A 25,011-nucleotide genomic window follows, 5' to 3' on the forward strand; every position below is an offset into this window, starting at 1 on the left:
CCATCCTATATATCTATCTCTCCGTCCATCCATCCACAATTGCAGGCAGGCAGGCAGATGATGGATGGAGAGAGAGAGAAAGAGAGATACATAAAAGGATGGATGGAAGGAGAGATAGACAGATATAGGATGCATGGATGGATGGAGAGAGAGATACATAAAAGGATGGATGGATGGATGGATGATATATGTCTATCTCTCCATCCATCCATCCATCCTTTTATGTATCTCTCTCTCTCTCTCCGTCATCTGTCTGCCTGTCTGCCTGCCTGTGTATCCATCCATCCGTCTTTATCTATCATCCATCTGTCCATCTATGTCTGTCTGTCTCCATCCAGTCATCTCTTTCTCTCTCTCTTACTATCCATCCATCCATCCATCTTCTATCCATCCATCCATCCATCCATCCATCCATCCATCCATCTATCTTACTATCCATCCATTTGTCTTCTCTATCATCCATCTTTCCATCTATGTTTGTCTCCATCCAGATATCTCTTTCTCTCTATCTTACTATCCATCCATCTTCCATCCATCCATCCATCCATCCATCCATCCATCCATCCATCCATCCATCCATCCATCCATCTTCCTTACTATCCATCCATTTGTCTTATCTATTATCCATCTGTCCATCTACTGTCTGTATCTGTCTGTCTATCCGCCCATTCAGTCAATGGATGACCTGTTCCTCATAAAAATTGTGGCAAATTATCATGACCATAATCATTTCTGTGACCCAAAGTGGACCATTTCTACCCCGTTTCCCCAAAAATAAGACCTCCCCTGATAATAAGCCCAATAGGGCTTTTGAGCACATGCACTAAAACAAGCCTCCCCCCCCCAAAAAAATAAGCCCTCCCCCAAAAATATTTAAATGCAGAGCTGGAAATCAGGTAAGACGGTAAAAGGAGCCCCATCTTGCTCCACGGGTCCCAAAATAATAAGACCTCCCCGAAAATAAGGCCAAACACTTATTTCGGGGGTCAAAAAAATATAAGACAGGGTCTTATTTTCGGGGGAACACGGTAACTGGCCATCTTTCTTTTGGAATTAATCAGCCCCCCTTCTTTCTCCCCATCCCTCCCATCTCTCTCCATTTATGCCCCAACCTCAACCCTCTTTTTTTAAAAAAAAAACCAGTTTGACCTCCTGGAATGGTTGCAGAGTTCAAAACCCAGCCTTTCGGAACGTGGACAGCTCTTGGAGTCCATCCACATGGGACTCAAGACCTGTGGCTTTGAGCCTGAGAAGGATGTCTTAATGCCTTTTTCCATCTTCTGCAAACACGGGGTTTGCCTCCTCCAGTATCAGTTTCCTGACCACTACAGTAGTTTTTTGAGGCTCCTTCTTCAAAGTAAGTACCACCTCAACTTTTAGGGCTGGCTGGGGAATTCTGGGAATTGAAGTCCACACATGGCTGGCTGGGGAATTCTGGGAGTTGAAGTCCCCACATGGCTGGCTCGAGAATTCTGGGAGTCGAAGTCCCCACATGGCTGGCTGGGGAATTCTGGGAATCGAAGTCCCCACATGGCTGGCTGGGGAATTCTGGGAGTTGAAGTCCACACATGGCTGGCTGGGGAATTCTGAGAATTGAAGTCCCCACATGGCTGACTGGGGAATTCTGGGAGTTGAAGTCCCCACTTGGCTGGCTGGGGAATTCTGGGAGTCGAAGTCCCCACATGGCTGGCTGGGGAATTCTGGGAATCGAAGTCCTCACATGGCTGGCTGGGGAATTCTGGGAGTTGAAGTCCACACATGGCTGGCTGGGGAATTCTGGGAGTTGAAGTCCCCATATGGGTGGCTGGGGAATTCTGGGAATCGAAGTCCCCACATGGGTGGCTGGGGAATTCTGGGAATCGAAGTCCATACATCTTAAAAGTTGTACAGGTTGAGAAACACTGTTTTATTTATTTATTTATATATTAGATTTTTATACCGCCCTTCTCCCGAAGGACTCAGGGTGGTTTACAGCCAATATAAAACAATAACAGTGTACAATTAAAACAAAGATTAAAAAATTTATTATATAATTGGCCAAAATTTAAAACGTTTAAACCTAAAAACCCTTAAAATTCATATAAATTAATTCAACCCCAGTTAAAATTGATATTTAAAATTTAAAAATTTAAAGATTTAAGCCAGTCCCGCTCGAAAAAATAAATACATTTTCAGCTCGCGGCGGAAGGTCCGAAGGTCAGGCAATTGACGCAGGCTAGGGGGAAATTCGTTCCAGAGGGTAGGAGCCCCCACAGAGAAGGATCTTCCCCTGGGGGCCGCCAGCCGACATTGCTTGGCGGAAGGCACCCTGAGAAGTCCCTCTCTGTGTGAGCGTACGGGTCGGTGGGAGGCATGAGGTAACAGTAGGCGGTCCCATAAGTACCCAGGCCCTAAGCCATGGAGCGCTTTAAAGGTAGTGACCAAAACCTTAAAGTGCACCCGAAAGACCACAGGCAGCCAGTGCAGCCTGCGCAGGAGTGGTGTTACATGGGAGCCGCGTGCGGCTCCCTCTATCACCCGCGCAGCTGCATTCTGAACTAACTGAAGCCTCCGAGTGCACTTCAAGGGGAGCCCCATGTAGAGAGCATTGCAATAATCCAAGCGAGAGGTGACAAGAGCATGAGTGACAGTGCATAAGGCATCCCGGTCAAGGAAGGGGCGCAACTGGCGAACCAGGCGAACCTGGTGAAAAGCTCTCCTGTAGACGGCCGTCAAGTGATCTTCAAACGACAGCCGTCCATCCAGGAGAACACCCAAGTTGCGCACCCTTTCCCTTGGGGCCAATGACTCGCCCCCAACAGTCAGCTGTGGTTGCAGCTGACTGTTCACTGTCCTTGACTTACAAAAGTGTTGTTAGCTAGTTTTAGAAAATACACTTTCCCCAAACGGTTTCCACAATTTTGGCCACTACCGTATATTGAACTGAATTCAATATCCATGCAAAACTTTAATTTTGGTTTGAATTTTCTGCCCAGGTTCTTCAGATCGGCTCCTGAGCCCTGACTGTTGGAAAGCATCTCTAAAAGCTCTGGGCTGCCCTACATCCACCGCAGCAAAAGAAAACAGTAAGAAATCGATGGCTAACTCAAACATCCCAATGCAGCCGTCAGTGGAGCCAATTTTATCGCCTGAACAGGTGAGCAATCCGTGGGCACTGGTTCTGTTATAATGCTTTTAAAGAACCACCTTAGACCAGGAGTGTCAAACTCGATTTCATTGATGGCCGCATCAGGGTTGTGTTTCCCTTTGGGGGGGGGGAGGGCTGGGTGTGCCGAGAGTGGATGTGGCCAGCTCAATGTCACTTGTGTCGGGGTTGCCTGTGGTCCTGAGTGCTCTGCCAGCAAAAATGGAGCTTGGGAAGACTGCGGGTTGGTCCTTTGCTGTTTCCAGGGCGGCTGTTGTGTCTGCACCTCCCCGAGCCGGGCCTGCTGCCAGAAAGTGACTTGGACAGTGAGGGGGAAGGGCCATCAAGACTTACCTCGGGAGCACCGGCTTGCCTGGCTCAGCTCCAGGAGCCAGAAACGGGCCAGGTGGAAGAGATAACGAGGCCTCCGTCCCCTGACTCTTCCCCCCCCCCAGGCCAGGCCTGCAGATCCAGCTGATGGCAATCAGGCCTGGCTGGACCCTAGGTTTCGTCGGCAGGAGAGGCGGGAACAACAGAAGCAAGGGTGGGGCAAGCCTAGGAAGTGCTGAGTCATGGAGCCACACCCCGCAGGATATAAAAGGCAGCCAGAGCTGCTGTGTCTCTTTGTAACAGGCAAATCCACTGATTAAGAGCTGAAGTTTGTTTCTAGGTGACTCACCAGCATCGTGGAAGATAACGGAGGCTCTTGGCAGATCCTGGCTCTTCTGCTGCCAGAGCTGATAGTGACGGCTGATTAAGCCATCGCTCGGACGGAGGCGAGGGAGGACAGAACAGCAGCCCCACAGACCAGATCTAAGTACCCCAGCCTGCGTGCCTTGAATTTGACACCCCACCCCCTTTAGACTGTCTGGAATTTATTAGTAAACAGGGAAAGAGCAGGAAAAATAAAGTTGTAAAAGTTCCAGCCAGGAGTTATAAAATAGATGATAAGTCAACTACAGATACTCCTCGACTTACAAGAGTTTGTTTAGTGACCGTTCAAAGTTACAACGGCACTTATTTATTTTATTTATTTATCGTATTTTTATACCGCCCTATCTCCCGAGGGACTCAGGATGGTTTACAGCCAAGTAAAATATACACATAGATAAATACAAGTTAAAACCACAATTTAAAATACTTATTAAATACGGCCAAATGTTAAAACCCCAATAAAATAATGAAACCTGATTAAAACCAAATTTAAAATTTAAAAATTCTAGTCCAGTCCTGCGCAAATGAACAGATGTGTCTTAAGCTTGCGGCGAAAGGTTCGAAGGTCAGGAAGTTGGCGAAGACCTGGGGGAAGTTCGTTCCAGAGGGTGGGAGCCCCCACAGAGAAGGCCCTTATGGCCGTTTTTCACACGAGCATTGCAGCCTCCCTATGGTCACATGATCAAAATTCTGATGCTTGGGCGCTGACTCATATTTATGACGGTCGCAGTGTCTTTGGGTCATGTGATCGATCCCCTTTTGCGACCTTCTTACAAGCAAAGTTAACGAGGAAGCCGGATTCACTTAACAACCATGCGACTTACTTAAAAACTGCAGTGATTCACTTAACAACTGTGGCAAGAAAGGTCGTAAAATGGGGCAAAGCTCACTTAACAATTGTCTCGCTTAGCAACAGAAACGTTGGGGTCAATTGTGGTTGTAAGTCAAGGATTACCTGTATCGAAAAACCTGTTTTTAAAAAGGTTTTGGCGCTTACTGCAAAAGAATTACCCATCGTTGCTTTATAGGTAGTCCTCGAGTTACGACCACAATTGAGCCCAGCATTTCTGTTGTTAAGTGAGACATTTGTTAAGTGAGTTTTGCCCCATTTTACGATCTTTCATGCCTCAGTTGTTAAGTGAATCATTTCAGTTCTAAAATTAGTAACACGGTTTTTAAATGAATCTAGCTTCCCCATTGCTTGTCAGAAGGTCACAAAAGGGGATCACATGACCTTGGGACAGAGCAACTGTCATAAATATGGACCAATTGACAAGCATCTGAATTTTGATCACATGATCATGAGTATGCTGGAAAGGTCGTAACTGTGAAACATGGCCAGAGGTCACTTTTTCAGTGCGGTTGTAACTTTGAAAGTCACTAAACGGACAGCTGTAAGTTAAGGACTACCTCTAATAATTAGCTAACATTTGAGGGTTTACACAGGAGGAAAAACATATTTTCTCCCATTAACAAATACCTCCCTTAATTGGATAAATGGCCTAGATCAGGAGTCTCCAACCTCTCGGACCTCAGGGACCACTAAATTCATAATTTTAAATCCCGAGGACCACTAATATGAATTTTTTTTAAAGATAAATAGTATTTAGTGCAATATTAAAAATGCAAATAATGTTTCTGCGGACCACCAAAATTTTCTTGTAGACCACCAGTGGTGACCACTGGCCTAGATATTGACATATTAGAACATTTACTTTATTTTCATGAACCAATATATTTTACAATATAACTTTGAAAAGTCACTAAGTGAACTGTTGTACGTTGCAAACTACCTGTATAAGCCATGTCAGTCAGTCGCCAATGAGTTGGGAACGGATTTGGAGCCGTAACCTACAGCTAATTTCTTCCTGAATGTTCCTTCTGTAAGGCCCTGCCTCTCCTTCCCGCTCAAGAAAGTGGAACTCTTGAAACAGCGCTTTTCAAAAAGATTCTTTTATTGAGTAGAAAGTGATAGCACAACAAAGGCAAAGCAGACTCTAAATCCCCTCAGGCAATACAGTTAGAAATAAGGCATTAGCAACTCCTCCCCTGGTCAGATGTGGAGTCAGCCAATCCACAGGTTCGAAGATGATGTTGTAATGGCAGTCCTGAGAAATAGGAAGAGGATACATTCAGGGGTCTTTCCCCCCACCCCTGAATTGTATGGCAGTATCACTTTAGAGATCTGACACATTATTTTCTTCGCAGGTCACGGAAACCATAGAGTGGCTTTCCGACTACTTCCTCAAACTCCGGTTGTCCTCTGAAGACTATCAAAGCTTTGGATTATTTTCCAAGTGGGCCCCTTACATCGCTCATGTCCGACGTCTCATGCAGTATCTGATCCACCGTCTAATTGACTCGAGAATGGAGAGTTTATCGCGGGAGCCCGTAGGCAGCAACAGGGTATTTGAAGGTAACGAAGTTTGGTGATGATCATTTTTGTCACACTTTATTGAATCTCATACCAAGTGAACCTGGCCAAGAACCTGCCAAAACTTAGGGTTCCAGATTTATTGTGTGTCTGTTTCTTTTTGTTTGTCTGTTTATTAAATTTATATGCTGCCCATCTCGCTTGGTGAGGATGGGCAGGGCTTGGTGAGGATGGGCAGGGCCGGGATAAGGCATGAAAGCCACACAGCCAGCTGAGGGTTCAAACTCCCCCTTAATGCTCCCAAATTTCCCCCCAAACGGTCCCACGTTCTTGGCAAGTCCCAGAGCAAAGCGCGCGCGCACACACACACCAGTCCAGCAAAGCAAAGGAACAGGGAAATGAGTCCACAAAGCAAGGAACAAACAAGGAGTCCATGAAGTCAGGAACAAGGCGCTGAGTCCATGAAGCAAGGAAGAAGCAATGCAGTCCTGCAAACTCCAGATGTCTGCAGCGGCACACAGAACTCTACAAATTCAGCATTGTTCCCGACAAATGCTCCTCCTCACAGCATCTCCTTAAATCTCAGTCCCCAGCTGTGCCTTATGAAGAAGGCCGGGGTGCTTTCCTCCTGAGTCGTCAGGTTGGCCTGCGCTGTTCCCGCCTTCTCTCCACTCTCCGTGCTCGGGGATCAGGAGGGGACGGTCCTTGTTCATCACCTGAACTCTGTCTCTCCTCATTTCCACTGCTTGCCCTGTCGGTCATCCTGGGCAGAGCCTTCCGCAGCTGCCGCTGCCGGTTCGCCCAAACTGGATCAAACTGGCTGAATACCACCACTGCAATAGAATAGAATAGAATAGAATAGAATAGAATAGAATAGAATAGAATTTTATTGGCCAAGTGTGATTGGACACACAAGGAATTTGTCTTGTCTCAACTCACGTTTACTCTCGTGAAAGGAAGGCACATTTATTTTGGCTGAGTGGGAAACACAGAAAGCTAAGGACAATTTCCATCTTCTTGCGCTGCCACTTTGGAATTCCTTAAAAAAGTTGGAGATGTGTAAATTGGAAGCAATTCACTAGAAGTCTCTCTCTCTCTCTCTCCTTTTCAGCTTTGCATTCTCTGTTTTTAACTACCATTCAACTCTTCAAGCCATGGCTTGAGGTTTTAGAGGAGGAAGACACGAGGTAAGTGGGAAGCTGTTTTAGGAGGTTAACAAAAAGAGAATTGACCTGGGCTCTCCACCTATTTGGGGGATGGTGGACACCTTGGAAATTTTAAGCACGTGTTTTTGGTTCTCCTCTCCTTCCCTCCCCTCCCCTCCCCTCCTCTCTTCTTCTCTCTCTCTCTCCTCTTTTCCCTTCCCTTCCCTTCTCTCTCCTCTCCCCTCCCCTCTCTCCTCTCCTCTCTTCTCTCTCTCCTCTCCTCTTCTCCCTTCCCTCTCCCTCCCTTCCCTCTCCCTCCCTCCCTCTCTCCTGTCCTCTCTCCTCTCTCTTCTCTCTCTCTCCCTCCCTCTCCTGCCCTTCTCTCCTCTCGTCTCTCTTGCCTGTCACCTCTCCTCTCTCCTCTCCTCCTCTCTCCTCTCGTCTCTCTTGCCTGTCACCTCTCCTCTCTCTCTCCCTCTCTTCTCTCTCTCCTCTTCTCTCCCTCTCCTCTCTCTCTCTCCTCTCCCTCTCTTCTTTTCCCTTCCTTCTTTCCTCTTCTCTCTCTGTCCTGTCACCTCTCCTCTCTCCCCTCCTTCCTCTCTCTCTCTCCCTCCCTCTCTCTCTCTCCCTCTCCTCTCTCCTCCCCTTTACTCTCCTCTTCCCTCTCTTCTTTTCCCTTCCCTTCCTTCCTCTTCTCTCTCTCTCCTGTCACCTCTCCTCTCCTTCCCTCTCCCCTCTATTCTCTCTCTCCCCTCTCCCCTCTCCTGCCTCTCCCTCTCCTCTTTTCCCTTCCTTCTTTCCTCCCTCTCCTCTCCTCTCCTCTCCTCTCCCTCTCTTCTTTTCCCTTCCTTCTTTCCTCTTCTCTCTCTGTCCTGTCACCTCTCCTCTCTCTCTCTCCCCTCCTTCCTCTCTCTTCTCTCCCTCCCTCTCTTCTCTCCTCCCTCTCCTCTCTCCTCTTCTCTCTCTTCTTTTCCCTTCCCTTCCTTCTTTCCTCTTCTCTCTCCTGTCACCTCTCCTCTCCTTCCCTCTCCCCTCTATTCTCTCTCTCCCCTCTCCCCTCTCCTGCCCTCTCCCCTCTCCTCTTTTCCCTTCCCTTCTTTCCTCCCCTCTCTCTCCTCTCTCCCCTCCTCTCTTTTCTCTCTCTAGCAAACAGCGCTGCTATCCATGGCTGGAAAGTGACTCCTCCATTGCATCAACGATGGTGGAATTGTTTGCATCCAGCGTAGCCGTTTTACACACAGGTTTTAAAGGTAAGAAGATTGAGCGCTGGGATCTCGGTGGCTTCATGGGTGAGACACTTATAAGGTAGCTCCTTATGTCACAGATCTGGACTAATTCCGCCTTTAAAAAAATTATTATCGCCTGTACCGGGTCCTTGGTACTCTCTGAGCTTGGTTGTTTTTTTACAGACTTTTCAGTACCAAACTAGGTAACACCATCAGTGCTAGTGAGTGTTAGCTCTGATGGTGCTGCCTAGTTTGGTGATGAAACGTGTGCAAGAAAGCAACCAAGCTCAGAGAGCACCAAGCAACCCCTCATTTCAACCTGAGCTACAAATATTCTTTTCTATCAGTTCTCGCCTGTAATTTAGCCTTCTCAAACTGGAAGCTGGCACCAAAAATAGCCAACACAGTCCTAGGCTGCCTTAATAGACGGATATAATCAAGGTCACGTGAAGTGCTAGTACCGCTTTATGATGCCTTGGTAAGACTACACTGCATTCAGTTTTGGTCACCACGATGTAAAAAAGATGCGGAGACTCTAGAAAGAGTGCAGAGAAGAGCAACAAAGATGATTAGGGAACTGGAGGCTAAAACATATGAAGAACGGTTGCAGGAACTGGGTATGTCTAGTCTGATGAAAAGAAGGACTAGGGGAGACATGATAATGATGATGATGATGATGATGATGATGATGATGATGATAATAATAATAATAATAATAATAATAATAATAATAATAATAATAATAATAATGTTTTAATTTGTATACCGCCCTTCTCCCGAAGGACTCAGGGCGGTGAACAGGCAAATAAAATACAAACAGAAACATACACCATAATTAAAACAACCCTTAAAAAACTGATTCAAATTTGCCAGAAAATTTAAAATAACATTACACCCCATAAAATTACAGAAATTTAAAACCCATCAAAATTCAATTAAAATTTAAAATTTAGAATTTAAAATCAGGCCAGTCCAGCCATACGAAATAAATAGGTTTTAAGTTCGCGGCGAAAGGTCCTAAGGTCAGGTAGTTGTCGAAGCCCGAGGGGAAGCTTGTTCCACAGGGTAGGAGCCCCCACAGAGAAGGCCCTTCCCCTGGGGGCCGCCAGTCGACACTGTTTGGCTGACAGCACCCTGAGGAGTCCCTCTCTGTGGGAACGCACCGGACGCTGGGAGATAGAGGCCGGCAGTAGACGGTCCCGTAAGTAGCCTGGTCCTAAGCCATGGAGCACTTTAAAGGTGGTAACCAATACCTTGAAGCGCACCAGGAAAACAACAGGTAGCCAGTGCAGTCTGGGCAGGATAGGTGTTACGTGGGAGCTCCGAACCGCTCCCTCAATAACCCGTGCAGGGACATTCTGATAGCAGCGTTACAATATCTCAGGGGCTGCCACAAAGAAGAGGGAGTCAAACTATTTTCCAAAGCACCTGAAGGCAGGACAAGAAGCAATGGGTGGAAACTAATCAAGGAGAGAAACAACCTAGAACTAAGGAAGAATTTCCTGACAGTGAGAACAATTAATCAGTGGAGCAACTTGCCTCCAGATGTTGTAAATGCTCCAACACTGGAAGTTTTTAAGAAGAGATTGGACAACCATTTGTCTGAAATTACATAGGGTTTCTTTCCTAAACGGGGGTTGGACTAGAAGACCTCTAAGGTCCCTTCCAGCTCTGTTATTTCGTTATTCTGTTAAGTAATAGGACTACAACCAGTGGTGAAATGTAAAATGTGTTACTATCGGTTCTGTGGGCGTGGCTTGATAGTGGTGGGGTAATGTGGGCATGGCCAATTTTATTTATGTATTTATTTTTAAAAGCATTTTTTCTAGAACCTCTTCGGTGGAAGAGGTTGTAGAAAAATTCCTTTTAAAAGCCTCTGATGATCCCAGCTGAGCTGTGCAATTGTCAGAGGCTTTTAAAAAAAACTTTTAAAAGCATTTTTTCGCCCGAAGAAAAAATGCTTTTAAAAGTTAAAAAAAATAACCTCTGATGATCGCGCGGCTCAGCTGGGCATGGGGGGGTGGGCAGGGATTTTTGCTACCGATTCTCCGAACCACCTGCCACCATTGCTACCAGATCGGACGATCCGGTCTGAACCGGGAGCATTTCACCCCTGACTACAACTCCCAACACTCCCGACTGGTGAAGTCTTTCGAGAAAGTACTATTGTTCTGGCGAAAGTTTCCCTTATTCCTACAATCCCTTCCACAATATATCGGTGTTGAGAAAGAAAAGGAAATTTCTTGTGATTTTGGTTGTTGCCTTTAGATTTCTTGAAGGCTGGGCTGTTTCTATTCATTGTCTTTTTTTAATAATAATAATAACAAGAATTGGAAGGGACCTTGGAGGTCTTCTAGTCCAACCCCCTGCCCAGGCAGGAAACCCTACACCTTTTCAGACAAATGGTTATCCAACCTTTTCTTAAATATTTCCAGTGTTGGAGCATTCAAAACTTCTGCAGGCAAGTAGTTCCACTGATTCATTGTTTTAACTATCAGGAAATTTCTCCTTAGTTCTAAGTTGCTTCTCTCCTTGATCAGTTTCCACCCATTGCTTCTTGTCCTGGCCTCAGGTGCTTTGGAGAATAGCTTGACTCCCTCTTCTTTGGGGCAGCCCCTGAGATATTGGAACACTGCTATCAAGTCTCCCCTAGTCCTTCTGTTCATTAAACGAGACATATCCAATTCCAGCAACCGTTCTTCATATGTTTTATCCTCCAGTCCCCTCATCATCTTGGTTGCTGTTCTATGCACTCTTTCAAGAGTCTCCACATCTTTTTTACATTTTGGCGACCAAAACTGAATCCAATATTCCAACAATATTTTGTTGTTGTTGTTGTTGTCGTAGATAAGGTGCTGCCAAGCGACCCCGGAATCCTTTGGCTTCTGGTGATGCATTATTGTGAGTCGTACACAGCACCCAAAATGCCGGAGCACATCCTTCACCTATTCCACACGGAATTGGGCCGCCTGCCGTGGAAGGAAGTTTATCCGGATCAGCTCCTCATGGAGAAATTCTTCCAGGTAATTGCTTACGGCTGGGGAGCACAACGCAGGCAGAGAAGGAACGCTGGGAGGAAGGAAAGGATGCCTCGCTTAAAGTCCGACCTTCCTCCTCACGCCTTCAAATCATCCGAGGCTTTTAAAAAAATCTCTTTTGTGTGGGACCCATCAAGGCCAGAAGATGGAGGGCAGGAGTTCATTGAACAGGGGGAAAAAAAAAAACAGTACAGCAAGGACAATCGGCTTGGTGGTTTGTGGAAAAGGTTGTTTGGAAGGAGGAGCCAAATAGAAAAAACAGAGGGATGGGAGGGATCGTGGTTTTACTGAAGGCTTTCCTTTCTTCCTTCTTTTCCTTCCTTCCTTCCTTTCTTTTCTTCCTTCCTTCCTTCCTTCCCTCCCTCTTTACCTCCCTCCCTCCCTCCCTCTCCCTCCTTATTTCCTTCCTTCCTTCCTTCCTTCCTTCCTTCCTTCCTTCCTTCCTTCCTTCCTCCTCCTCCCTTTTCCTTCCTCCCTCCTCCCTCCTTTTCCTCCTTTCTTCCTTCCTTCCTCCCTCTTTTCCTTCCTTCCCTTCCTCCCTCCCACCTCCCTTTTTTCTTCCTTCCTATTTTCCTTCCTTCCTCCCCCTCCCTCTTTTCCTTCCTCCTTCCTCCCTCTTTTCCTTCCTCCCTTCCTCCCTCCTTTCCTCCCTCCCTTTTTCCTCCTTTCCTTTTTCCTTCCTCCTATTTACTTTCCTCCTCCTCTCTTCTTCCTCCCTCCCTCCCTCCCCCTCCCTATTTTCCTTTCTCTTCCTTCCTTTCTTTTCTTTCCTTTCCTTTCTTTTCCTTTCTTTCTTCCTTTCTCCCTCCCTATTTTCCTTCCTTTCTCCTTGCCCCTTTCCCTCCCTTTTTCCTTTTTTTTTCTTTTGGTCCTAGGTAGAAAGAGGCAGCCCCAAGAGTTGTTTCCTGTTCCTGGGCTCCGTGCTGTGTGAGATCAACTGGGTCAGTGTCTTGGCCGACGCCTGGGATCCCACCCCACCCCCGGACACCCACAGCCTGATCGTGTGCCTACTCTATATGGTGATCCTGCTGGCCAAAGAGGAAGAACTGATCACCAAAGAGGTAAGCAATATCCCCCACTATATGCGCGCTCGACTCCTGGTGGCTTCTGGGACACATCCATCGAATCTTCTCGATAGCAGAGACGTCTTCCTCTGTATGTATTTTGACAGAAGCGAGATACATCTGTCCCAGGACAGTGTTGCAGGATGCGCTCTGAATCGGTTATCAGGATCAAAAGTTTATTCTATCAAGCTTTTGGGCTCATAGAATAGAATAGAATTTTTTATTGGCCAAGTGTGATTGGACACACAAGGAATTTGTCTTGGTGCATATGCTCTCAGTGTACATAAAAGAAAAGATACCTTCATCAAGGTACAACATTTACAAAACAAATGATGGTCAATATATCAATATAAATCATAAGGATTGCCAGCAACAGAGTTACAGTCATAAGTGGAAAGAGATTGGTGATGGGAACGATGAGAAGATTAATAGTAGTGCAGATTTAGTGAATAGTTTGACAGTGTTGAGGGAATTATTTGTTTAGCAGTATCCTGCCTTGAACAAGGGTGTTGTGGCCTGTCAGATGCCAGCCCCTCCAGCAGGTGAATCAGAGGAGGAGGAGGAGGGGGTGGCATGGGAGTCAGGGTCAGTATCAAGGCAACCCTGATGTCAGCGTTCCAGAAAACCTCCCTCCTGCAGAAAAGACTCCAAAGCCAACATCTTTCAAAATTCTTTTATTAGCATAAGTAAACTGGGGAAGCTCCGAATCTGGGGATCCGGGTTTTTCCTCAGTAAGACAAACCCCAAAACCACCCCCCCCCCTTGATCCCTCTGCCGATCACATGCTCCAATCGCCAACCATCCCATCTGGAGACATCACTCCGGCCACTCCTTCTCCAGATGTAGGCTCGGCCTGACCTTGACCGGCAGGAAGAATGTTGTTATGTCTAATGGCCCCTTCTACCAAATCCCCCCCCTCCTACTTTCCCACACAGTGGCAGCGTGGAAGCCTCCGGCCTAGCATGGCTTCCAAAGCTGACACCTGAGAGCTCTGAAGGGGAAGAGGGAACGGATGCGCGGAAGGCAGAGGAGAGGAGAGCAATGGAAATCTATGGGCTAGTCCTCGGGACGGAAGAGCCACCTGTCAGCGTTCCAGAAAAAAACCCGCAACTCCAAGTAAAAACTCCGAAGCAAGCATCTTTCAAAGTTCCATTTACTAGGATAGGTAAACTGGCACATCTGGGAAAACCCGAATCTGAGACTTCCGGGTTTTCCCTGAGTAAATCAAAAAAACCCCAAAACCATCCCCTGACTCCTCAGTCGATCACATGCTCCAATCGCCATCCGTCCCATCTCGAGACAGCACTCCGACCGCTCCTCCTCCAGATGCAGGATCGGCCTGACCTTGACCGACAGGAAGATTATGCTATTATGTCTAAAGACAACCCCTCTTCTAAATCCCCCCCACTCCTACTTTCCCACACAGGAGGAAGTGGCACCACAAAAGCTTCCGGCCTAATATGGCTTCCAAAGCTGACATCATCACTGTTAACAAAACTCCACCCTTAGCTTTAAAAATAAAAGGCAGCGGCCGGAGATGAATAGATGTGGCAGACAACTATTCGTATCCCGGCCGGGCAAACCTATTAACCTGCTGTAAGAGAGAAACTTTTTGCTGGGGCTGCTGGTGCTTCTGATAAAGGAATCATTGAACAAGGGGCTGGACTAGAAGACCTCCAAGGTCCCTTCCCTTCCCTATGTTCCAATTTTTCTGGTAGAGAGCAGGTTAAACAACGGGGAGGGCAATCTTGATCGTGGTGCTTTAATTAAACATTAAATTCAATTACATTTAGAATCTATTCTGGATCTTTTTGAGTTTATCTCCTTTGGATGGAAGGTCCTATTCACACAGACTCAAGAAAAGTCTGGTAATTATCTTCAAAGCGCTCCATGGCATAGGGCCGGGTTACTTACGGGACCGTCTGCTGCCACCGATTGCCTCTCACCGACCCGTGCGCTCTCACAGGGAAGGACTCCTCAGGGTGCCGTCGGCCAGGCAGTGCTGACTGGCGACGCCCAGGGGAAGGGCCTTTTCGGTGGGGGCTCCCACCCTCTGGAACGAACTTCCCCCAGGACTTCGCCAACTTCCTGACCTTTGAACCTTTCGCCGCGAGCTTAAGACACATCTATTTATTTGCGCAGGATTGGACTAGAATTTTAAATTTTGAATTTGGTTTTAACGGGGTTTTATTATTTTTATTGCTATTTTTAAATATTCGGCCTTATTTAATAAGTTTTTTAATTGATGTTTTATTCTGTATTTATATGTATGTTTTTTACCAGGCTGTACACCGCCTTGAGTCCCTTGGGAGATAGGGCGGTATAAAAATGTGAATGAATGAATGAATGAATGAATGAATGAATGAATGAATGAATAAATAAATAAATAAATAAATAAATAAATAAATAAATAAATAAATAAATAAATAAATAAATGCCCTTGGCTTGAAACCTCCCCATCACCTGTCTAAATGGGAAGCTCACCAAGTCTTCTCTTTATGCCCAAAGCCAGTCAGATAAACTGGGCTCGAGTCTTAACTCTTGGTTTAAGCTTTCTGGTTTAAGCAGATGTTTGGGAGGGTACAGAACCTTCTTTTCGGGTTTTCTTCCAGTTTGAAAAACAAACCAACGTGACAAGTGAAGGGGAAGCCCTTGAGATCACTGGGAGATTCCCAGAATCTGGTTAAACCCATCAGTTTGCATTGATCTTCTTGGATTTGGGAGGACCGGAGCTGATAAGGGGTCAAGCTGGGCTTTGAAGAACTCACAAAGATAGAATCGAACAGAACAGAACAGAACAGAACCACACAGCACAGCATAGCACAGCACAACACAACATAGCAGTGGAGTGGAGAGTGGAGTGGAGTGGAATGGAATAGAAAATAGGAAATAATAGAAAATAGAAAACAGAAAATAATAGAAAATAGAAACTAATAGAGAATAGAAGAGAGAATAGAGCAGTGATGGCTAACCGTTTCTATACCGAGTGCCCCAAGTGCAGGCGCATGCGTGCAAATGCGCACATGTGTGCTGAAAACCCCAAAATGCAATGGACGTGTGGCCCCCGTGCATGCGCCCCACCCCTGCACGCTCCCTGTGCATATGTGCCCCACCCCCCCATGCGTCTTGCCCCCACTGCAGATGCGCGCCTCCCACACGCACCCTGTCCCCCGCACATGTGCAGCAGGAGACCTGAAGACCAGCTGGCCGGCGGGAGGCACGCACGCATGCAACGGCTCATGTGCCATCCGAGAGGGCGCTGTGTGCTACCTCTGGCACGCCTGCCGTACGTTCGCCATTGTGGGAATAGCATAGAGTAGAGTAGATGGAAGGGACCTTGGAGGTCTTCTAGTCCAACCCCCTGTTTAGGCATCACTTCAGACAAATGGTTATCCAGCATCGTCTTAAAAACTTCCAGTGTTGGAGCATTCACAACTTCTGGAGGCAAGTTTTCCCACTGATTCATTGTTCTCACTATCAGGAAATTTCTCCTTAGTTCTAGGTTGCTTCTCTCCTTGAAGTTGTGTTGGACCGAACTCAGACCTTGCCCGGAAGCTTCCTTGCTTCACTACTCAAACAGATTTAGCTCTTGGGGAAGTTTCCAAGTAAGGCAGAAGACGAGAGGGCTTTCCTGCTGACGATTCTCAACGGCTTAGAAGGATTCTGTCTCTAATCGCACGTAGCTAGACAATAGCGTAATGTCCCCTGGATTTGTTTCATGCCTTCTTAAAGACACTTAAAAGCTAGAAGAAAAGCGGTGAGGATTTAAGCTGCCGGAGTTTGTATTCACGGAAAAGAAGGAAACCCCGGGATGCCTCTCCCAACATCCCCGCAGTGAGGATTTTCCTGTAATTGACATTTTTGTGCACTCTCATCCTACGTTTCCGTAAGGAATCTCGATCTAGAAAAAGCTCTTGTGTCACTCAACTGTTTTCCACACCCTCCTTGGCTCTCTACCTGTTAACTCTTTATCCTGAATAGAGTCTTCCGTGAACTCTCTTAAGCCCATGATGGCGAACCTCTCTGCTGGCACATGCGCCATCGCCCCATGTGTTGTGGCCCGCCAGCAGATCTGGCAGCAGATTTGGACAGTGAAGAGTTTGGGGAGGAACATGGGCCAGTCCTGGAGTCTTGGGAAGGCTCTGATGAGGGCTCTGCGTTAGAGGCAGAGAGGGGGCCAGGGCCGTATGCCAGTTATCAGCTGCCATTGAAGTCAGACATCAGTGAGGCAGACGAACAGCTGGAGCCTGTTCCCGGTGTGCGCATGCGCCGAGTTGCCAGACGAAGGGAACAGCTAAAGAACAAGGGTCGACTTGGGAGTAAGGCCACAGGTGGATGATGAACGGCCCCTCCAAGAGGAAGTAAAAGAGGAGTGATAGGGGAGTGCAGTTTGCAGGACATAATTAGTTCATTACGGCATTCTTGCCAAGTATTGCAGCAGCTGAAATATATCAGCCTGGCCACTCTCCAAGCCTGATAAAGGTCGGTAACTGTGAACTATCTTGAAAGACTGTGGGAGAGGAAAGACTTTGCTGGAGAGGAATTCACTGTAAATTAAATAAAAGGGGTTTCTCGGGACGAGGCCATTTTCACCCCTCCCCGGGCTCCTAGAAAGCCTCGGGAGCCTGGGGAGAGCAAAAAACGGGGCTTCCAATCCCCCTGGAAGTTGAGAAATGGGCCATTTCCAGCCTCTGGAGGGCTTCCAGTGGGAGTGGAGAAGGCTGTTTTTGCCCTCCCCAGGCTCCAAGAAAGCCTCTGGAGCCTGGGGAGGGTGAAAAATGGGCCTAGTGTGGGGGGCTTGCGTGCGCATGTGTGGGGGGTGGGCCCATTGAATTATGGGCACGCGCATGCACGCCCCCCCCCCCCCATGTGCCCCCCCCATTTTTGGCACACGATGGCAAAAAGGTTAGCCATCACTGCTGTAGACGGTCACTTGTCTGAAATGGTCTAGGGCAGGGGTCTCCAACCTTGGCCACTTTAAGCCTGGAGGACTTCAACTTGGCGGCTGGGGCATTCTGGGAGTTGAAGTCCTCCAGGCTTAAGGTGGCCAAGGTTGGAGACCCCTGGTCTAGGGTCGTGATGGCGAACCTATGGCACGCGTGCCAGAGGTGTCACGCAGAGCCCTCTCTGTGGGCGTGCGCGCCATCGCCAGCTGTTCTTCTGGTTTCTGAAAAACGGCCTGAAAACGCCTCAGAAAACGTCTGAAATATGGCTCCCAAAAACGGCCTGAAAATGTCCCGAAAAAGGCCCCAAAAAAACAGCATGCGTGTGCCATCCAGCTGGTCTTTTGAGTTTCCGGCGCTCTGGCGCACGCACATGGACGCGTGTTCCGGTTTGGGCACTCGGTGCCCAAAAGGTTCTCCACCACTGGTCTGGGGTCTCCTGCTTGAGCAGGGGGTTGGACTAGAAGACCTCCAAGGTCCCTTCCAGCTCTGTTCCAATTGGGGGATTGAAGTTGTAAAATTGGAATGGAAATTAGCACTAGCACTTAGGCTTATAAATAAGGCCCTACAGTGCTTTACCGCAGTCTCTGGGCAGTTTACGTCAGCCTTGTGCTGCCCCAACTATCTGGCTCCTCATTTTACCGACTTAGTTAGGATGGAAGGCTGAGTCAACCTTGAGCACTGTCAGGATCGATCTCCAGGCTGTTGGCAGAATTAGCCTGCAATACTGCATCCTAACCACTGCGCCACCAGGGCTATAGTTGAAATTTGCGACTGAAATTCTTTCAGTTGTGGTTGTTGAAAGAAGGAAGGCTACCTGTAAGAGTGAGGAGAAAGGGCCATGAATGAAACACCCGTTTTCTCTTCTCTTTTCTTCTCTTCTCTTCTCTTCTCTTCTCTTCTCTTCTCTTCTCTTCTCTTCTCTTCTCTTCTCTTCTCTTCTCTTCTCTTCTCTTCTCTTCTCCTCCAGCAATCTCCGCTGCTCAACCTCCTGGGCCAGACCAGCTCCCTTCCCTGGCAGCACATCAGCATCGTGTCCTATCGGAGCATCCTGGGTTACTTCAACAGCCACTACCCCCCCGCCATCCTTCTGGCCAAGGAACCGGCCGCTGAACTGGTGGTGAAGCTCTTGAAGGTGTCTGCCGGCTTCAGCACCTCTTTGGACAGCAGTGGGCACCTTGTAAGTAGGTTGGTTGGTTGGTTCTTTCTTTCTTTCTTTCTTTCTTTCTCTCTCTCTCTCTCTCTCTCTCTCTCTCTCTTTCTCTGGCTCTCTTTCTTTCTCTCTCTTTCTTCTCTCTCCCCCTTCCTTCCTTCCTTCTTCTTCTTCTTTCTTTCTCTCTCTCTTCTCTCTTCCCCATCCCTCCTTCCTCTTTCTTTCTTTCTCTTTCTTTCTCTCTCCCTCTCTCCCCCTTCCTTCCTTCTTCTTCTCTCTCTCTCTCTCTCTTTCTTTCTTCTCTCTCCCCTTTCCTCCCTCCCTTCCTTTTTTTTTCTTCTTTTCCTTCCTTCCTTCCTTTTCCTTTCTTTCTTTCTTTCTTTCTTCTCTCCCCACTTCCTTCCTGCCTGCCTTCCTTTCTTCTTTCTTTCTTTCCTTCCTTCTTTCTTTCTTTCTCTCTTCTTTCTTTCTTTCTCTCTCTCTTTCTCTCTTTCTTTCTCTTTCCTCGTTCCTTCCTTCCTCCTTCTTTCTTTCTTCTCTCCCTCCCTTCGGTCCTTCCGTCATTCCTTCCTTCCTTCCTTCCTTCCTTCCTTCCTTTCTTTCTTTCTTTCTTTCTTTCTTTCTTTCTTTCTTTCTTTCTTCTCTCTCCCCCTTCCTCCCTTCCTTCCTCCCTCCCTCCCTCCCTCCCTCCCTCCCTCCCTCCTTCCTTCCTTCCTTCCTTCTTTCTTTCTCTCTTTCTCCCTTCCTCTCTCTCTCTCTCCCTCCCTCCCTCCCAGCAAAATCTTTCTTTCTTTCCTGCCCCCCCCTCCAGATTCCATTGGAGGAGTGAGGGAGGGAGTACCCTTCATTGTCTTTCTCCTCCCTTTAGGATGCCAGCCTCAAGTGCCAAGCCTTCATTCGGCAAGTTGTCCGCTTCCTTGGTCTTCTGGAACAAAATGGGACAATTTCTTCAGCAGCCCTGGAGCAGGAATTCTCAAAACTGCTGGATGATATTGCCATCTTCAATCCCCCAGGTGGGTCCTGAGAAAACTGCACTTGAGTTGAGTGGGGTGGAGAGTTGGGCGTGATGACCAGCTGTCTGCAAGGAGGATAAAATCCTTCCATTCCCCACCATCCGGTCAGAGCTGAAGAAGCTTCTTGGATCAGAAACGAAACATCTTCCAAGAAAAAACCAGAAAGTCCAGTTGCCTCTTGAAAAAGCACCTTTTGCACAACCACAACCTGGGTGACTGAGAATCTCTACAGACTGTTATCTCCCAACCATTCCAAAGGAAGCCTCTTTCTCAACCAGACCTTTAGCCCGCGACTCAGAAGTTCCCTTAGTTCTGTATTTGCACAACATTGGAATAATGAGGAAATTCCTTCCCGTGAAAATCTAATTTAAAAAATATTAAATTGTGCAGAAATGGATAGGTTGACATTAAAGATAAAGGAGTCACAGAATATTTTTTAACTTGGGATCTGTTTTACCAATGGTTAAATAACAAAAATAGAAATTAGAAGTTGGAAGAATATTATTACATACAAGTAAAGATGATTATTATCTCTTTTATTCATTAAACGTGAAACTCAGTTAACTGGACGTTTAAAACTGTGTCACAAATACGATTGACTGTTGGTAATGGTTGATACGGGTCGCTGCCAGCGTCCTAGGTATCAATCAAGTATCTTCTTAAAATATATCATGTTCCGAGCAGCGCAGTTTTTTGCAGTTCCGCTGTTACTACTATTATTATCTCTTTTATTCATTAAACATGAACCTCAGTCAACTGGACATTTAAAACTGTGTCACAAATACGATTGACTGGTGCTAATGGTTGATACAGGTTGCTGCCAGCGTCCTAGGTATAGCAATAGCACTTATATACCGCTTCATAGTGCTTTACAGCCCTCTCTAAGCAGTTTACAGAGTCAGCCTATGGCCCCCAACAATCTGGGTCCTCATTTTACCCACCTCGGAAGGATGGAAGGCTGAGTCCACCTTGAGCCTGATGAGATTTGATCTGCTGAACTGCAGCTAGCAGTCAGATGAAGTAGCCTGCAGTCCTGCACTCTAACCACTGCGCTGCCTCAACCAAGTATCTTCTTAAAATATAGGATGTTCCGAGTAGTGCATTTTTTTTTTTTGCAGTTTTGCTGGTGTTATTGCAGGATTCCGCTGGTGTTACTGCAATTTCTTGATTTGTTGTTGTTGTTGTCATTATATATGTAAAACGACCCACACAATACACCGTCTGTTAAATACTTATGTACATTAAAAAAAATGTATATATATATACATATACATACATACATACATACATACATACATACATACATATATATGTAGGTCTTTGGTTATTCGGGTTTTCTCCCGCGTAAAATTGGAAGTGTCTTGGCAACGTTTCGACGAAGTCTCATTTGTCATCTTCAGGCTTCAGCTTCGTGCTTTATTGCTCCCAGAACCACGAAGCTGAAACCTGAAGATGACGAATGAGACTTCGCAAACGCTGCCAAGACACTTCCAATTCTGCTGAGACCCGAATAACCAAAGACCTACATACAAACACCCGCGAAAACCTCAGAAAACAAATACATATATATGTATTTATTTATATAATATGTATGTATTTATATAATATGTATTTATTTATATAATATGTATGTATTTATATAATATATATATTATTTGCATTTATATCCCGCCCTTCTCCGAAGACTCAGGGCGGCTTACATTATGTCAAGCAATAGTCTTCATCCATTTGCATATTATATACAAAGTCAACTTTTATTGCCCCCAACAATCTGGGTCCTCATTTTACCTACCTTATAAAGGATGGAAGGCTGAGTCAACCTTTATTTATTTATTTATTTATTTATTTATCAAACTTCTATACCGCCCTTCTCCCGAAGGACTCAGGGCGGTGTACAGCCTTCATTTAAAACAATTAATATACATATTAAAATAACAATTAAAAAAACTTATTCAATAAAAGGCCAAATTAAAACCGTCGATTAACCATAAAAATACCCAATAAAATTACCATTAAAAGTTTAAAATTTAAATTTAAAATTTAAAAATCAGGCCAGTCCCGCTTGTATAAATAAATAAGTTTTCAGTTCCCGGCGGAAGGTCCGAAGGTCAGGCAATTGGCGTAAACCGGGGGGGAAGTTGGGCCTGCTGGGACTTGGGCCTGCTGGGACTTGAACTTGCAGTAATTGCAAGCAGCTGCTGTTAATAACAGACTGTCTTAGCAGTCTGAGCCACAGAGGCCCCTATATATTTTATATATATATAAAAGTTCCTTTAGTTCTCAACTGTTTTTCAACTTTGCTTTGCAGGCGCCGATGTCCAGGTTCGCAATGTGTCCTTAACCAGCCTCTTTGCCGAAGCCCTGATGGTGATCAACAACGCCAGTGCCTCCTCGGCAGAATCTCTCCTGGTTTGCCTGTGCCGCTGGATTGATGGCACAATGCGTGGCTTAGGGGTGATGCCCCTCTTAAGAGCCTCTTGTCAGAGTTTGGCCTCTGTCCGTCACATGGCCATGACGATGGAGGCCTGTGTCGCTGCCTACTTTAACGAAGGTGAGAGATGTGGCTTCCTTCCCCGCAGATCGCATGCTGGGACTTCCGAGTTGCCGCTCTTGTCTTTTTTCCCCCCCTCTATGGAACCAGTCTTATTTTTCCTGATATTAATGATCATCCTTAAAGTTGACAATCAGTTCTGATACACTTGTCAAACTCTGGTTACTCCAAGAGAGATGCTGGCTCGCATACAGCAAGGGTGAAATGCTCCTGGTTCGGACTGGATCGCGCGATCCGGTAGCGATGGGGGCGGGTAGTTCGGAGAACCAGCAGCAAAAATCCTTGTCCCCACACCTTGCTGTTCCTCTTCTCTGTCCCCGAAGCTCTCGGTGGTGATATAGCTGCAAACGGCCTTAAATGACTGCTGAGGTGCTTCAATGGGCCGCACTACAGCTGATCAGCCCTGTAGGCGGCTAGTAGCCTCTATTTTTAAAGAAGGTAGACCGGTGCCTCCCAAAAAAAGGCAATTAGTAGACCGGTGCCTCTATTTTTAAAGAAGGTAGACCGGTGCACTCCCAAGTTTTGTATACTTTTATTATTTTTATTATTTATTATTATTGGCCATGCCCATTCAGTCACCTGACTACCAAGCCACACCCACCAATTAAGCCACACCCACAGAACCGGTAGGGAAAATGTTTAGATTTCACCCCCGGCATACAGTAGTCCTCGATTTATGACCACAATCATCATCATCTTTTAATGACCCCAAAATCCCTTGTCGGGTGGAGTCCGGGCAACTGAATGGAACTTTAAGGTCCCTTCCAGCTCACTCATTCTGTTGAGGTAACAAGCAACCTGGAATTAAGGAGAAACTTCCTAACAAGAACAATTAACCAGTGGAACAGCTTGCCTCCAGAAATTGTGGGAGTCCTATCACTGGAGATTTTTAAGAAGAGACTAGGCAGCCATTGGTCTGAAATGGTATAGGGTCTCCTGCTTCAGCAGGGGGTTGGACTAGATGGCTTTTGAGATCCCTTCCAGCTTTATTCTGATTGATTGATTGATTGCTATGCTATTCACCATTGCCTGGATGAGTTCCACTAACAGCTTTTCTTTTCTTTTATCCTCCTCTTCTCTCCCTCCACACCATTTCTGCCTCTTTTTTTGGGATGAAGACCCTCCTCTCAACCAAGATTTGGGCTGGGGACCAATCGTGGCCTCCTTGCAGGTTCCAGAACTCGCAGCCGAAGACTTCCTTCAAGAGTCCCTTTCGTTGGGAGGCTACCTAACCCTGCATGTTTACACCCTGCAGCAGCTGAAGGTTGAGCGGACACTAACCAACGAAATGAGAGTGCTCTTAACTCTAAGCAAGTGGTTGGAACAGGTGTATCCCAGGTAGATCCGTATAGGACTTAAAGCTCCACGTAACGGGCAGGATTCTTGTCTACTGAGCTACTAAATCAAGGGTGCCAAAGTCAAGGCTCAGGGGCCGGATGCGGCCCGTGGGGTACTTAGATCTGACCTGCGGGGGCCGCCCTAGAAACAGCGAAGGACCGGCCCGGCGGCGCATCTGCCAGCGAAAGCGCAGCTCAGGAGCCCGTTTTGCCTGCAGAGCGCTCGGGCCTACAGAGCGCTCTGTGCTTTCGCTGACAGATGCACAGGTGCCTCCCGACACGAGTGGTGACGAGTGATGTCGAGCTGGCCACGCCCCCCCTGGCCACGCCCCCCCTGCCCCCCCCCCGGAGGTCAAACGCAACCCTGATGCAGCCCTCAATGAAATTGAGTTTGACACCCCTGTTCTAAATGCTAACGAAATACCCTTCTCCCTCCTCCTCCCTCTCTTTTTCTCCCTCTTTCTCTCTTTCTCTCTCTCCCTCTCTCCCCCTCCTTCCCTCTTCCCCTCCCCCTCCCTCCCTCTCCCCCTCCCTCTCTCTCCCTCTCCCTCTCTCTCTTCTCTGTCTTCCTTTCTCCCCTCTCCCTCCCTCCCTCTCTCTCTATCCCTCTCCCTCTCCTCTCTCTTCCTTTCCCTCCTCTCTCTCCCTCTTTCTCTCTCCCTCTCCTTCTTTCTATCTTCCTTCCTCCCCCCTCTCTCTCCTTCCCTCCCCCTCCCCCTCTCTCTTCTCTGTCTTCCTTTTCCCCCGTCTCTCTCCCTCCCTCCCTCTCTCCCCTCCTCCTCCTCCCTCTCTCTCCTCCCTCCTCCTCTCCCTCTCCTTCTTTCTCTCTCCTTCCTCCCCCTCTTTCTCTTCCTTTCCTCCCTCCTCCTCCTCCCCTTTCCCCTCTCCCTCCCCTCCCTCTCCCTCCCTCCCTCTCTCCTGTTTCCGTTGCTTCCCCTGAATTTCCTTACAGGCAGCTGCAGAACGATTTGTTTACATCCCACCTTTCTTATTTTTATTTTTTTTTAAAAAAAAAACCCCAAGGTGGCAAACAAACAAGTAGTCCTTGACTTACAACTACAAAAGTTCGTTTAGTGACCGTTCAAAGTTACAACGGCGCTGGAAAAAAGTGGCTTTTTCACCGTTAACGACCGTGGCAGCGTCCCCGTGGTCACGTGATCAAAAATCCGGACGCTTGGCAACCGGTTTCCTATTTATGACGGTCGAAGCATCCCGGGGTCAGTGGAATCCCCTTTTGCGACCCTCAGACAAGCAAAGTCAAGGGGGAAGCCGGATTCACTTAACGACCGGGTTGCTAACTTAGCAACTGCAGTGATTCGCTTAACAACG

The 25,011-nt window shown here is 47.1% G+C and overlaps 1 protein-coding gene across 1 annotated transcript in view; it reads left to right on the top strand.

The window, feature by feature from the left end:
- EPG5 (ectopic P-granules 5 autophagy tethering factor) overlaps positions 1–25,011 on the top strand; it is a 163,142-nt gene that overhangs the window by 121,957 nt on the left and 16,174 nt on the right. The window contains exons 31-41 of the mRNA XM_058171212.1: positions 1,144–1,357; positions 2,976–3,136; positions 6,047–6,254; positions 7,324–7,399; positions 8,504–8,607; positions 11,431–11,606; positions 12,497–12,682; positions 18,599–18,808; positions 19,650–19,794; positions 22,103–22,345; positions 23,464–23,683. Coding sequence (XP_058027195.1) covers positions 1,144–1,357; positions 2,976–3,136; positions 6,047–6,254; positions 7,324–7,399; positions 8,504–8,607; positions 11,431–11,606; positions 12,497–12,682; positions 18,599–18,808; positions 19,650–19,794; positions 22,103–22,345; positions 23,464–23,683 — 1,943 coding nt within the window. The remainder of the gene's footprint in view (positions 1–1,143; positions 1,358–2,975; positions 3,137–6,046; positions 6,255–7,323; positions 7,400–8,503; positions 8,608–11,430; positions 11,607–12,496; positions 12,683–18,598; positions 18,809–19,649; positions 19,795–22,102; positions 22,346–23,463; positions 23,684–25,011) is intronic.

Source organism: Ahaetulla prasina, chromosome 2, assembly GCF_028640845.1.
Source record: "Ahaetulla prasina isolate Xishuangbanna chromosome 2, ASM2864084v1, whole genome shotgun sequence".
Classification (NCBI taxonomy): Eukaryota; Metazoa; Chordata; class Lepidosauria; order Squamata; family Colubridae; genus Ahaetulla; species Ahaetulla prasina.